This window comes from Chiloscyllium plagiosum, chromosome 22, assembly GCF_004010195.1.
Source record: "Chiloscyllium plagiosum isolate BGI_BamShark_2017 chromosome 22, ASM401019v2, whole genome shotgun sequence".
Lineage (NCBI taxonomy): Eukaryota > Metazoa > Chordata > Chondrichthyes > Orectolobiformes > Hemiscylliidae > Chiloscyllium > Chiloscyllium plagiosum.
In genome coordinates, this window is record NC_057731.1 from 46,397,793 (window position 1) to 46,411,124 (window position 13,332).

General features: G+C 42.7%; 2 protein-coding genes across 4 annotated transcripts in view; both read right to left on the reverse strand.

Moving 5' to 3' along the window:
• hps1 (HPS1 biogenesis of lysosomal organelles complex 3 subunit 1) overlaps nt 1-7,249 on the reverse strand; it is a 38,915-nt gene extending 31,666 nt beyond the window's left edge. For all 3 annotated transcript variants that reach the window (XM_043712961.1, XM_043712960.1, XM_043712959.1), the window contains exons 1-3: nt 6,547-7,249; nt 2,187-2,324; nt 261-403 (exon numbers count right to left, since the gene is read on the reverse strand). In XM_043712961.1, the coding sequence (XP_043568896.1) occupies nt 261-403; nt 2,187-2,324; nt 6,547-6,663 (398 nt within the window). In that variant the 5' untranslated portion in view covers nt 6,664-7,249. The remainder of the gene's footprint in view (nt 1-260; nt 404-2,186; nt 2,325-6,546) is intronic.
• Nucleotides 7,250-8,384: 1,135 nt separating this feature from the next.
• The window catches only part of LOC122561410 (phosphoglycerate mutase 1-like), a gene marked incomplete at its 5' end in the record, with an annotated part of 6,479 nt that continues 1,531 nt past the window's right edge, over nt 8,385-13,332 (reverse strand). Inside the window, one exon of the mRNA XM_043713172.1 lies at nt 8,385-9,710. Coding sequence (XP_043569107.1) covers nt 9,541-9,710 — 170 coding nt within the window. The remainder of the gene's footprint in view (nt 9,711-13,332) is intronic.

Here is a 13,332-nt window from a genome sequence, read left to right on the forward strand (position 1 = left end):
CAAAAGGCCTGTTTCCACACTGTAGGGAACCTAATCCAATCTAATCTAAAACTAACTATGCTTTTAATCAGGATGGCTCTCCAACAACCCTTGTTGGAAGTTCATAAATCACAGGGACTGCCAGCTTCAAAGGTCCAATGATTAAAACATCGACTGAATCTCTCCACACCGGGAACCTAACCATACTAGAGAAAAATTCTGGAAGAGGAGCAGAGTAAATTGCTACAACATTCTACTTAAAACAAAGAAATACTACATACTTTTTCTTGAGGATACTTTTATCCAGAGTCACCAGACCAAAGCACACATCAATAATCTTCTTCAACACAAAAATCTTCCGTCTCAAATCATCTTCATTCTCTGAACCATCTCCATTCACCGCGACATACGTGCACTCCCCAAACTGAAGAAATCACAAACAAGCAAATTCAGATTAGTGAAGATTTCTCATCCTTAAATACCCTTACAATCTGTAAAAATGAAAATTGATTCGTCTTGAAGCAACACTCTTGAATTATTGATAGCGAAATCACTAACTTTGAAATGTTACCATCAGGATGCTGTGAATTGATCAACATGAGGTCAGCCCTAAAGCATTGTGTATCAGCACTCACAGCCAAGTGCACTCTTCAGGTTAAATGGGGTGATTTGAAGAAAACCATAGAAGGATGTGATAATGGAGACCAGAAAGCAAAGCAAAGGAGAGTACCAAAGAACAATACAATGATATGAGATGCAGAATAAGGTAAAGGGGGCTATGAATAAAGGGAGCAAGAGATAAGGTAAGGAACAGTTGGTAAGGAAATGAAGGTTTGGAGATAAGGAGGAAGATACAGTACAGTGGGTGTTGGTAAGGGGAGTAAAAGCAGAGTAGGGAATTGGCAAAGAGTAAAGTAGACCAAAGTAATATATTATAGAGAGCCTACAGTAGGGGTGGGTACAGTGTGAAAGAGAATCAAAGGCTGCCAGAGTAAGTGATTTGGAATAGGGTGAAGAAAAGAATCTTGCAGACAACAAAAGGATAGGATAGTAAATAGTTCCAAGGATTACAGCCCTATCCAAATAATCTACTATGTAAAGCTTCCCTAATTTTTCAAAGTGTTTCCTCACAGCAAGTTACAAAGCTGTGAAAGTGAAGGAACATTGCTTTCTATAACCCAGTTCCCCATCATGTGTTGAGCTCCCAAGCATGGCTCCAGTGAGGTTAGAGAGTTAAGGCTAAAGAAATTTAACATGTCCACCATGGATCTTACCAATTTTTATGGAGTTACCATAGAAAGCATTCTATCCGGATGCATCACAGCTTGGTAGGGCAACTACAAAGAGTTGTGAACATAGTCCAGACCATCACAAAAACCAGGCTTCCATCAATTGACTCCGGTTACATTTCCTGCTGCCTTCGGAAAGCAGCTAACATTATCAAAGACTCCTCCCACCCCAGTTATACTCTCTTTCACCCTCTTCCATTGGGTAGAAGATAGAAAAGTTTGAAAACATATATGAACAGATTTAAGAATAGCTTCTTCCCGGCTGTTATCAGATTTATGAATGGACCTCTCATATATTAAACTTTATCTTTCTCTGCACCTTCTCTGTAGTTGTAACTCTACATTCAGCCCTCTGTTTCATTATCCTGATGTGCTTAAGTAATGTATGATTTGTCTGGTTAGCATGCAAAACATTACTTTTCACTGTATCTTGGTACATGTGACAATAATAAATCAAATCAAATCAAGTTCAGCAATGGGCAGAGAATCACTTACTAATGAGTCCTTGTCAGACATTCAAAAGCAGATAGTTTGAAAAGAGATTCATGAAGGGATTGAAACATCACCCATTTGCTTTTCTACTTTACAGTCTGAGTTTAGAAAGAATGCTTGGGAAAATTTGAGAAATTAAGTTAGACAACAAAGACAGTAGTCAACTACATTGATTGGCTGTTATTGGTCATGATGTGGAGGTGCTGGGACTGGGATGGACAAAGTCAGAAGTCACACAACACCATTCCCTCACCTGACAAAGGTGCAGCGCTCTGAAAGCTTGAATAAATCTGTTGCACTATCACCTAGAGTTGTGTTATTGGTCATCTATCAAGTTTATGCAAGTATTACAGACAAAAAAAGCATCCTCTTAAAATCCATCAGAGCTTGGAACTGTGGATAAATACACTGAACACAAAATCTTACCTGATGCAGTACAAAGAGGTAGTTATTCTCACTAACGAAAGAAGTGTATGTGTCTGAGATCTTTTCATTCAGGGTAATGCAGGAAATGAGAAGTGGTGCAAATAGTGTGTTTATGCTGTCTTCAAAAGCTGGAGACATCTGCAAACACAGGAAACAATTCATCCTTATAATAAGAACAAAAGAACAAGGAATTGCAGTAGGCCATTTGGTCTCTTAGGCTTACTCCACCATTTAATAAGTGCTACTTTCTCAACCCATCTCCATATTCTGCAATTACCTTAGTGTCCAAATTATAATTTTTGCAGTTTCATTTCAAATTTTTGTTCCATTTCTCTCCAGGTGAAGAGTCAGAAGGCTGTGGTTTCAAAGCCGACATAACCAAGGCTGACGTGCTGAGGGAATGTCTGAGACAAGACTCTAAATGAATGATGCATCTACCCGTTCAGATAGCATCGAAAACAAATGCAAACTTTGACTGACAAGAAGAGCTCCAATCATCCTGCCAGTCGACAATACCATCTGCATCACAATGTATACACTGTACTGTTTATCCAAATCAAAGTAATGGAATCTCCTGAGAAGTGAAACATCAGAATAAAAATAATTGTGGAAGGAATCTACAAAATTTCTTTCTTTGACAATCAAAACTAATACAGCGGTAAGCTCTGTCCCTGGATAATTTCATACAAAATCTACCTTTTGTACAGAGTAATCTCCAAACTAGCTAGCAAAAGATCCAACTCTTGCTTGATCCCAGCATATCATTAGTATTAATCTAATGTACTAATTTGTGCTCAACTTGGTAACTTTGTGTTACCTTACAAAGTTAGACTTGCCAAAACTCCCAAGATAATACCTTCTAAATTCACGTTCTCTTCTATCCATAAGAGCCAGCAGGTGCAGTGCAAATTTCCCTCCAAGCCATACAACATGATGACTTGGAAATATATTACCATTCCTTCACTGTCACTGGGTCAAAATCCTTGAACTCTCATCCTTACAATTCTGTGGTTGGCACTACCCCACACAGAGAGCAGCAGTTCAAACTGGGATGGGCAATAAATTGGGATGTTCACATTCCAGGTAAAATAATAGAATGGTTTCCCCACTAAACAGTAACAGCATTTTGATCTTGTGAAGAGTCTTGGGATGTTCTTGCTTCAAGGTGGTGATTTCTGAACACAGTATATATAATTCCACCAGCATCCATTCTTCTAATACATCACTTAGATGTCGACACAATTGTTAAACATGAGAAGGAGTAGTTCAACCTAAGTTCCTACACACAAACTCCCAGAAAGAGGCCATTGGACAATAGTCAGGGCTAACCGCCATATTCAGTCACCCAAACAGTGCTACTGTAAAATCACAAACAGTCATTTTGAAAGAACCCACTCAGAAATTCATGCTAAGCGAAACGTTCAGATAATCGAGGAGATCCCTATGTAAGCTGATTTTACGACTAACAAGCTTTATGTTTTAAAAACATGCAAATAAAAACACAGTACGGCAGAAAATATGCTAAAAATGTCAACATGATCACGTTACAATGGGTTTACAATATTTTGTACAACAAAACGCACTGAAAACATGGAAGTTAGTTCTGAGAATACTCAGTCATCTTTTTCTACTTAGTCACGTTGCACTATGATGCAGTCCGAAATGGCATCAATCTAGTCAAGCATGTCTTCCACGTCTTCATGCTGCAGGGTGATATTTTGGAGGTCTGTGGCCTTTGCAACTTAAAGTTAGTCACTGAATGGGCATTCATCAAAATCTTCAGGGGCATCAGCCTCTTTAGTTGATGAATGTATTGCATATGTAGTAGACTGTGCAAGGGCTCTTGTGATGCAGTGGCAGAGTTCCTAATTCTGCTCCAGAGGCATAAAACAACATTTCTGAACTCGGTGATTTTTAAAAATAAATCTACCGACAGTCTGCTTTAAGGTGTATTAAAATTAAAAGGGACATCTTGGTGCATACTCTTTTGGGAGGTAAGTAAGACGATTTTGCATCCAATCATCTGTCATTGCTGTCATAACTGCCACAGCCTCACCACTTAAACTCAAGAAAGACTGTGCTGTATCTTGTCCTGAATCAGTCCAGCCATCCACTGCTGCAGGTGAACTCCATGTGACTCAGTTCCTTTGCCGGGGAAACCACCCTTTCCTACAGGATTGAACTGGTGGTGGACATATTCTCTGCTCAAGCTGTCTTCAACCATGACAACAAAACCTCTTCGACATCGGAGAGGCAGCAGTTTACACTCTCTTTCATGCTGGAGAGATCACCTGCTTGTCAACTTCCCAAAATATTCACTTTGTGTTTCAAAATGGTTGCCAAACTCGATGATGGGATCTCTCACTCCTGAGCGATGTCCACTTTGTGGTGCACTCTGCAAATTGTGATGTAACAACTTCATCTTCTCCCCAATCAACAGCACCTTTAGCTTCCTTGTGGTTTAGCCATACTTCATGGTTTCAAAGAGAGATCTCAACACCAGTGATTTACCATAACATGGCTAATTCCACTCTGATTGGTTCTCACAAGCAAGCAGGTGTTTGACTAATCTGGAGTTACCAGTTTGAAATTGTAACTTCTTTCCATTAGATTTAGTATTAGCTGGCAGGAATGGCTGTGACACAACCAGAGCTTTGAGTTATTTGACTCTGACACATTGTGATTTAACCACAATATATTTAGTTTGCTCCCCAACACATACAATCCAACCAGATGAAGAAACATCTGACATTGATGTAACACCTTTTATGATGATATGGTGATAATGTCACTGGACTAGAAATCCAGGGGTCAGTGCCTCGATGCTGGGGATATTACCCTGATCAAGGACATTAGTGATGGTGCGACCTTCTTGCCAATGGATTAATGGGATCACTGCACGGCAGTTGCTGGTGAAAGCAGTGAAAAGAACCTACCCCTATACCTGGCCTTCTTCAAACTGACAAAGGTCTTTGACACAGTCAGCATTACAGAGCATCCTTCTCCGCTTTCACCAAGTTTGTCACCATCCTCCACCTGCTCCACGATGACATGGAAGTCGTTCCACCACTGACCCATTTCCCATTCGAACTGGTGTCTAGCAGGGCTGCATCATTACTCCAACTATGTTCTTGATCTACCCCAGTGCAATGCTTCCCCTCACCGACCACAAGCTCCCTGCTGGAGTACAGCTAACGTACAGAACCAGCAGGGTTCAAGCCTTCAAGCCAAAACGAAAGTCACCCCAACCAGTGTCATCGAGCTGAAGTACCTGGATGATGCTTGCTAAAGAAGGGCTTATGCCCGAAACGTCGATTCTCCTGCTCCTCGGATGCTGCCTGGCCTGCTGTGTTTTTCCAGCACCACATTTTTCAACTCTGGTCTCCAGCATCTGCAGTCCCCACTTTCTCCTAGTTGATACTTGCTAATGTCCAATCTCAAAGGATGTGCTCCAGACCGTCATCAGCACCTTTATGGAGGCATTTGAGAGGATGGGTCTCTGCAAGATGAAGGTCCTCCACCAACCTGGCCCAGCATTGTGAAGCAAACCCCTGATCTTCAAGGTCCACGTGGAGGCCTTAGAGAATGTTGACCACCTCTAATACTTGGGAGTGTCCTGTCAGCCAAAGCAGCTATTGAAGAAAAGATCCAGCACCATCTCTAGTGTGCGAGCGCAGCCTTCCGCTGCCTGAGGAAAAGGGTGTTTGAGGACAACAACATCAAATCTGAAACCAAGATCATGGTTTACAGAGCTGTGGTGATTCCCACCCTCCTGTATAGCTCTGAGATACGGACTGTCTACAGCAGATTCTATATACTATAATGTTCTTTAGGAAAGGAAATCTTACCAGGTTGGGCCTACATGTCACTCCAGACCCACACCATTGTGGTTAAACCTTAACTGTTACCTGAAGTGGCTGATCAAGGGCACTGTTCAAGGTGGGCAACAAATAATAGGCCTTGTCAGCAAAGCCCACTTCCTATGTAAGAATAAATAAAAAATACCAACAGACATTGCAAAATATTTTACAAACAATGAAGTGTAATCATTAATTTAAAGGAGGAAACATTGCACATAACCTGTGCATGTGGCTGCAAAAGACCCCAGAGGAAAATTTCAAAGTTCTGCCCAGTGTCCTGGGCAATTTTTAACTTTTAATAAACATCACAGAAACAGATTATCTCATCAGCGTTATACTGATGCTTACTGGGATCTTGCTCGAGGACAGATGGGGCCCCAATTTAATAGGTCATACTGTCAACATGCATTGCTTTGAAAAATAGCCCCCAGCATCCAGTGCAGTATAGCTACATTCCACCACAAGTCAATAGACTGCATACCTTACAGTCTTCATTTTACCTCTCTGTGTTGCTCCAACAAATTCTCGAATCGCTGCCTCAGGCTCACTTCAAATTCCAGGTCCGTCCAGTAAAAGAGGACCTGGGCACTCTCACTGGCAATTAGGAGGCACTTCATCGTCACAGCTCCTAGTGTCTCTCAGTACAATCCAAAAAGAACAAGTCAACCCCAAACCCTGCCATTGACCATTGCAGCAGACCAGTCTGACTACCACCAACTGGATGACCCAATGGGACGCAGGACCCAGATGATTCACTGGGACTCAGGATCCGAATGACCCACTGGAACTCAGGACCCGAATGACCCACTGGAACTCAGGACCCAGATGACCCAATGGGACGCAGGACCCAGATGACCTACTGGGACAGAGGAACCTGATGACCCATTGGATTTAAGATACCGATGACCCTCAGGATTTAGGACTGTGATGACCCACTGATCTTCAGGATTCCGATCACCTCCAGGCCATGGTGACCAACTGAATTGTGGATCACAATTTAACACTGGATTTAAGACTGCAGTGATCCACTGGATTCAGGGCCCCCAAGTGACCTAGTGGATTCTGGATCACAGTGACCCACTGGGGTTGTAGTTGCCCGTGACCCAAGGGGTTTGGACTATGGTGACCCACTGGATTCCGGAACCTGATGATAAAAACTAACTCCGCTCGAGCCGCTCGGCCCGCGGACACCGGATCCCTCCTTCCTCCAATCAGTGACGCCTGAGGCTCCCGTCTCCTCCAATCAGTGACGCCTGAGGCTCCCGTCTCCTCCAATCAGTGACGCCTGAAGCTCCCGCCTCCTCCAATCAGTGACGCCTGAAGCTCCCGCCTCGTCCAATCAGTGACGTCTGAAGCTCCCGCCTCCTCCAATCGATATTGCCCGAACGTCCCGCCTCCTCCAATCAGCAACGCCTGACCTACCCGTCTCAGCCAATCCGCGGCGCCCGGTCGCCCCCGCCTCAGCCAGTCAGCTACGCCTGACCTCCCCGGCTCATCCAATTAGCGGTGCGCAGACATCCCACCGCGGCCAATCAGCTCAGAAAGAGTTGACGGGCTTGTCCAATCAGTTCTCCAGACTTCTCCGGATTCACCAATGATTGGTGAGCACCTGAGCGCATGCTCACTGCGGTTAGTGCGTCTCAAGAACGTGCTGAGAGTCTGAATTAGCCCCCAGTGTGAGGGAGCGGGAAAGGCCATTCAGCCCAACAGAGCAAACCCAGAGATCAGATCTGGAGTATATTCACATTGTTGGGAGGCAAAAAAAAATTAGATTCAGAAAATCTGAAAGGACATGAAAACATTTAGTATCTGGGTCAGGCTTGATAAAATTGTTGCTTAAAAGGTTTTGTCTATGCAAATAATTTACAAAAGTGAGGCCATTATTTTATGTACTGCCTTTTCCAATCTTGGTAGCATCCCAAAGCACTCTACAGTCATTAAAGTGAAACACTAGTGAATGGCCACTTCACAAAGTTACAACCCAACACATGCATTTACTTTCTGCAGATAAGCACAATTGTGAATTTTCATGGTACAGGGAACCCATTTGAGCCCATTGTATAGCTGTTCCACCTCAATAAAACAGCTCTTCAATTACCCCACTTTTGCATCTTTTGCCACAGTCTTGCAAACGTTTCCTTTGTAAGAATTTATGCAATTGCCTTTGCAATTTCCTATTGGATCTGCTTCCTTTCAGAGAGCACGTTCCAGATCACAGTCAAACCATTTCTTCTCATCGCCACCTCCTGTGGCTGGAAAAGGACAAGATGGGGCAGGGGAAATTTTCAAAACAGTAGAAAGTAAACATCATCCGATAAAATGAACAGAACACACCAAGTGTCCTCAAAGCTACATTTATTCACAGGAAGGTTTGCAATGCACAAATGGGCATACAATGGCCTTCAGGTCACATGTGGGATCTTGTCAGCTCCTTACTGTAATAATCAGCACCACCCTCAAGCAGCAAAGCAGACACAAAGAGGTGGGTGGTGAAAAGACTGGAGAATGTAACAGTGACAGAGGACAGCACTTCTCAGGTATTGGAAACACAACCTAACACCATTCTTAGCTCTTTGTCAAATCAAAAATACTCAGGATACAGGCTGAATTGAACAGCTGCATGTTTTGCTCAAGGATTGATTTATTGAGGTACTTGCAATTGGTCTTTGGTTGTGATTATAGAGATGGCCACTCAGCCCATCATGTGAGGCACCAGTAAAATATCTGTCACCTCATTAATTCATTCTTTACCTAAATCTGTCCAATTCATGATCCACTATTTAAAAACTGACAACTATACCTTAAATATGTGACTTGCCCGACTTCTTCCAGGATATTCATTTACTCACTCGTTGGTATTCCCACGGAGTGTTAATGTGGTGAACTCACTCCACTTGATCATACTAGTCAGGGACAGTTTGACGAATAGAATTCTTTAACGCCATGCCATTGTCTGTTCAGTGGCACTGAAAGTATTTTACCGATAAGGACATTGGGGACTGGACTGAGGAGGGCACAATGCTATCACTTTTGAGATTGAGCTGAGAGTTAATTAAGAACTATGATGGCTCTGTAATCTGACCAATGTACGAAAGAGGACTCTATGTCAATTAAATCAGCTGCAATCCCGGATATGAACTGAAATACATTTTTTCACGGAGGAGCAACATAATACTCTACAGTTCACACTCACAATGAAGACTGCGTAATGCACAATAGCTCTTAGAAGCCAAAACCGACAACACAAGTCACTACAGGCAAGAGAGGATAAGGAAAAGGGGGTGTGGGAAAGAGTGAAAAATTGGTGAAGGGGAGGTGCAAAGCAAGTGTGTTCAATAAGCATGATAGGAAGTACAAATCCTCTCCAATGATAACTGAGTATGTGTTGTCACAGTTTCACCTAATGCATACATATACAGTTTTTCCCTTAAGATATTATATCATGGAATTCTTCTGCTCTTCTACTTGTTTGCATCCTTCCTCAGTGCCACTGTTCATTTCTTGGCTTTGCCCTGAGCAGCCACAGCAGCCATTGCTGCCTTCACTGTCTCCTCATCTCCCAGGAACTGCATGGGTTTCACTGGCTTCAGGTTCAAGTCGAGCTCATACATGATGGGGATTCCCGTTGGGAGGTTCAGTTCCATGATAGCTTCCTCAGACATGCCTGCCAATCAAAGAACAAAATCAGGTTGTTAGACATGTAGAAACTGAAGGGGGTCTCTCGATTCAATTCTGCCATTCAAATAAGAAGTTCCTCAACTCCCATTGGCCCGTCATGGTTCTGTAATTCAATATTAATCCAACACAAATCTATCAAAGTTTTCATTTGATTCCAGCCTCAACAATGTTTTGAGGAAGAGTTTCAGATTTCTACTCTACTTTTCATGATTAGAGTTTCCTGACATTATCCCAGAACGCGGGATCCCTTCCTGAAGAAGGGCTTATGCCCGAAACGTCGATTCTCCTGTTCCCTGGATGCTGCCTGACCTGCTGTGCTTTTCCAGCAACACATTTCCAGCTCTGATCTCCAGCATCTGCAGACCTTACTTTCTCCTCAAAGATTATCCCAGAACGGCCCGGCTCAAATAAACAGTTTCTCCTTGTTTACCCTAAACTTTAAACATCTCATCCCACCTCAACTTGATCAGTACTTAATCTCCTAAACTTGAAAGAACACAGGTCTAGTAACAGGAAACCTGTTTTATTAATTAATCTTTCAGTCCCAGGATAGTTCTGGTCAATCTAGGGTGCTCTCTTAAGGCCAAGATGAATTTGTCCTTTATGAGATATGGTGTCTAGAGCAGTTTGCAATTCCTCCGGATGTCTAACCAAACGTTTATAAAGGGGAAGCGTTATTTTCTCCCCTCTATAATTCATTCACTGCTCTCACTTATGTCTTGGGCTTGCTGCAGTACTCCAACAACTCTCAGCGCAAGCTCGAAGAACAACATCTCATTTTCCACTTGGGGAACCTGCAGCCTTCAGGACTCAATATTGAGCCTGAACACCACCTGCAATCTCTTTTATCCACCCCCAAACTCCAGGCCCTGTCATGACATGGGCTGCTTATAGGACAGCCAACCCATTTGCACCTATAGTCCCCAATACCAACTTTTCTTTCTCCTTAATATCCATCCCTTTGTCTCACTAACTATTGTTCTCTCTTCTTGGGCTCCATCTATACCTATCCTCTGGCTCGAGGGGCCGAATGGCCTACTCCTGGGCGGCACGGTGGCTCAGTGGTTAGCACTGCAGCCTCTCAGAACCAGGGACCTGGGTTCGATTCCTGCCTTGGGTGACTGTCTGTGTGGAGTTTGCACATTCTCCCCATGTCTGCGTGAGTTTCCTCCGGGTGCTCCAGTTTCCTCCCACAGTCCAAAGATGTGCAGGTCAGGTGGATTGGCCATGCTAAATTACTCATAGTGTTAGGTGCATTAGTCAGAGGGAAGTGGGCTACTCTTCGGAGGATTGGTATAGACTTGTTGGGCCAAAGGGCCGGTTTCCACACTGTAGGAAATCTAATCTAATCTTGTACCTATTGTCTATTGTCCCTCACTCCTTCCCCAACCTCCCCTCCCATTAGCACCATTTACAAACCCCATTTTCAGCATAAATACCGCTTTTCCCAACTACCATCAGTTCTGAAGAACGGTCACTGAACTCGAAATGGTGACTCTGCTTTCGCTGCACAGATGCTGCCAGACCTGTTCAGCTTCTCCAGCAATTTCTGTTTTTGTGTCAATCTCACTTCCCTGGGAAAATGCGTTTTATTTTTTTTAAAAATTGATGATATCTGCCTACATTACTCAATCTGTATGAAATAACAGATGAATGTGGATTGTTTCTCTGCATTACTGACAGTCCACACTAAACTACAACATTACTGGCAAGTGGATGCCAAAAAGGAAAAATATTGCAGATGCTCAAAATCTAAAATAAAACAAAAAAATGCTGACAGCAACCAGAAACTCATGCATGCATCTGTCCTGATGAAAGATCTCTCTTCAAACATGTAGCCTGACCTTCTAATGGCCACCATAACATTTCCTGCACGCACACACACACACCAAAACCTGGTTAAACTGATATAACATTAAACCTAGTTTTTAGCAATATTTGCAACTGGAAATTCAACCAAGGTGAATTAAGTGTAAAAATATTTAGAAATTCAAGTTTTAAATTGAAGTTATCACTTATAAGTTAAAGTCAAGACCTCCTCAACTTCCGGTCCACATGCAAAGTCTCAGTCTCAATTAGTGAACTGGCCAAATTAGAGATCACAACTATACCAACAAAACATCATTACTTCATGATGTTACAATATAAAGGTCAGATTTCCAGCAAGTTAAAAAGATGAAATTATAAAGTTGTTAAGACATTGCCTATTACGTTCCTACTGCGCACAGAAAGATTTATTCTTAAATAAAAATAAAGTGCAGGTCTTGCATCATTTGGGAAACACTAGGAGGGAAACAGAAAGCACTGAAGGCAGACAGGCTGAAAGATTCAAATGGAAAGCCCAGAGACAAGTGCTGAATTTCTTCCCGGTGGGCACTCCTGGAAGAGAAGTGGCAGTGAATTAGACAGTAAAATAAAATCAAATACTGCAAATACTTGAGAAGCCCCAACAGTCCAACTTGGATTAACTTTTAGGGCCTGTTTGAAGATTTGCAAACTCACCATAATAATGAATTTCAACCAGGGGCTGGGACTGGCTTAGAGCATGATATTTTTTAAATTATCACAACCGACCAGGGAAACTCAATTTGCCTGGAACTAATTTACATTTACATTCCTCAAAGCTTTTATACTGATTTAGGCCAGAATGACTAATAAAACCAGTGCATCTTACCCCTGAATTTTCAAGTTATGGCCATGGTGTCTCAGGCATTTGTTGTAATTTCCAGTCTTGCAATGATTTACTGCTCGTAGAACATCCCAAAGTCCCATGCAGGACCAGGACCTTTGTCAGACAACAATGTGAAGACTTAACAACAGGAGGCCAAAAGCTAGACTTTTAAGATGTAGACTAATGTCTTAATAAAGGAAGTGAAATGTTTTGGGAGGACATTCCAAAGCTGGGAGCAAGACTCACCAGGATTGCAGGATTAATATCAGGATTGCCCAAGAGGTCATAATGAGAGGAGCACAGACATCTGGGAGGGATGTAAGGCTAGAGATTCAGAGATAGGGAGTCAGTTTTTTTCTATTCATTCACAGGATGAGGGCATCACTGGCCAGGCAAGTATTTACTGCACACTCCCTAATTGCTCAGAATCAACTAATCAATCACATTGCTCTGGGTCTGGAGTCACAAGTATGCCAGACCAGCTAAAGATGGCAGTTTCCTTCCCTAAAGGACATTAATGAACCAGATGGGTTTTTCCTGACAATCATCAATGGATTCATGGTCATCATTAGATTCTTAATTCCAGATATTTATTGAATTCAATTCCACCATCTGCCATGGCAGGATTCAAACCCAAGTCTCCAGAACATGACCTGGTTCTCTGGATTAACAGTCCAGCGATAATACCACTAGACCATCACCTCCCCTGAAGAGTCACAGAGATGTACAACATGGAAACAGACCCTTCAATCCAACTCATCCATGCTGACCAGATATCCTAATCTAATCTAATCTAGTCCCATTTGCCAGCATTTGGCCCATATCCCTCTAAACCCTTCGTATTCATATACCCATCCAGCTGCCTTTTAAATGCTGTATTTGTACCAGCCTCCACCACTTCCTCTGGCAGCTCATTCCATACATGCACCATCCTCGG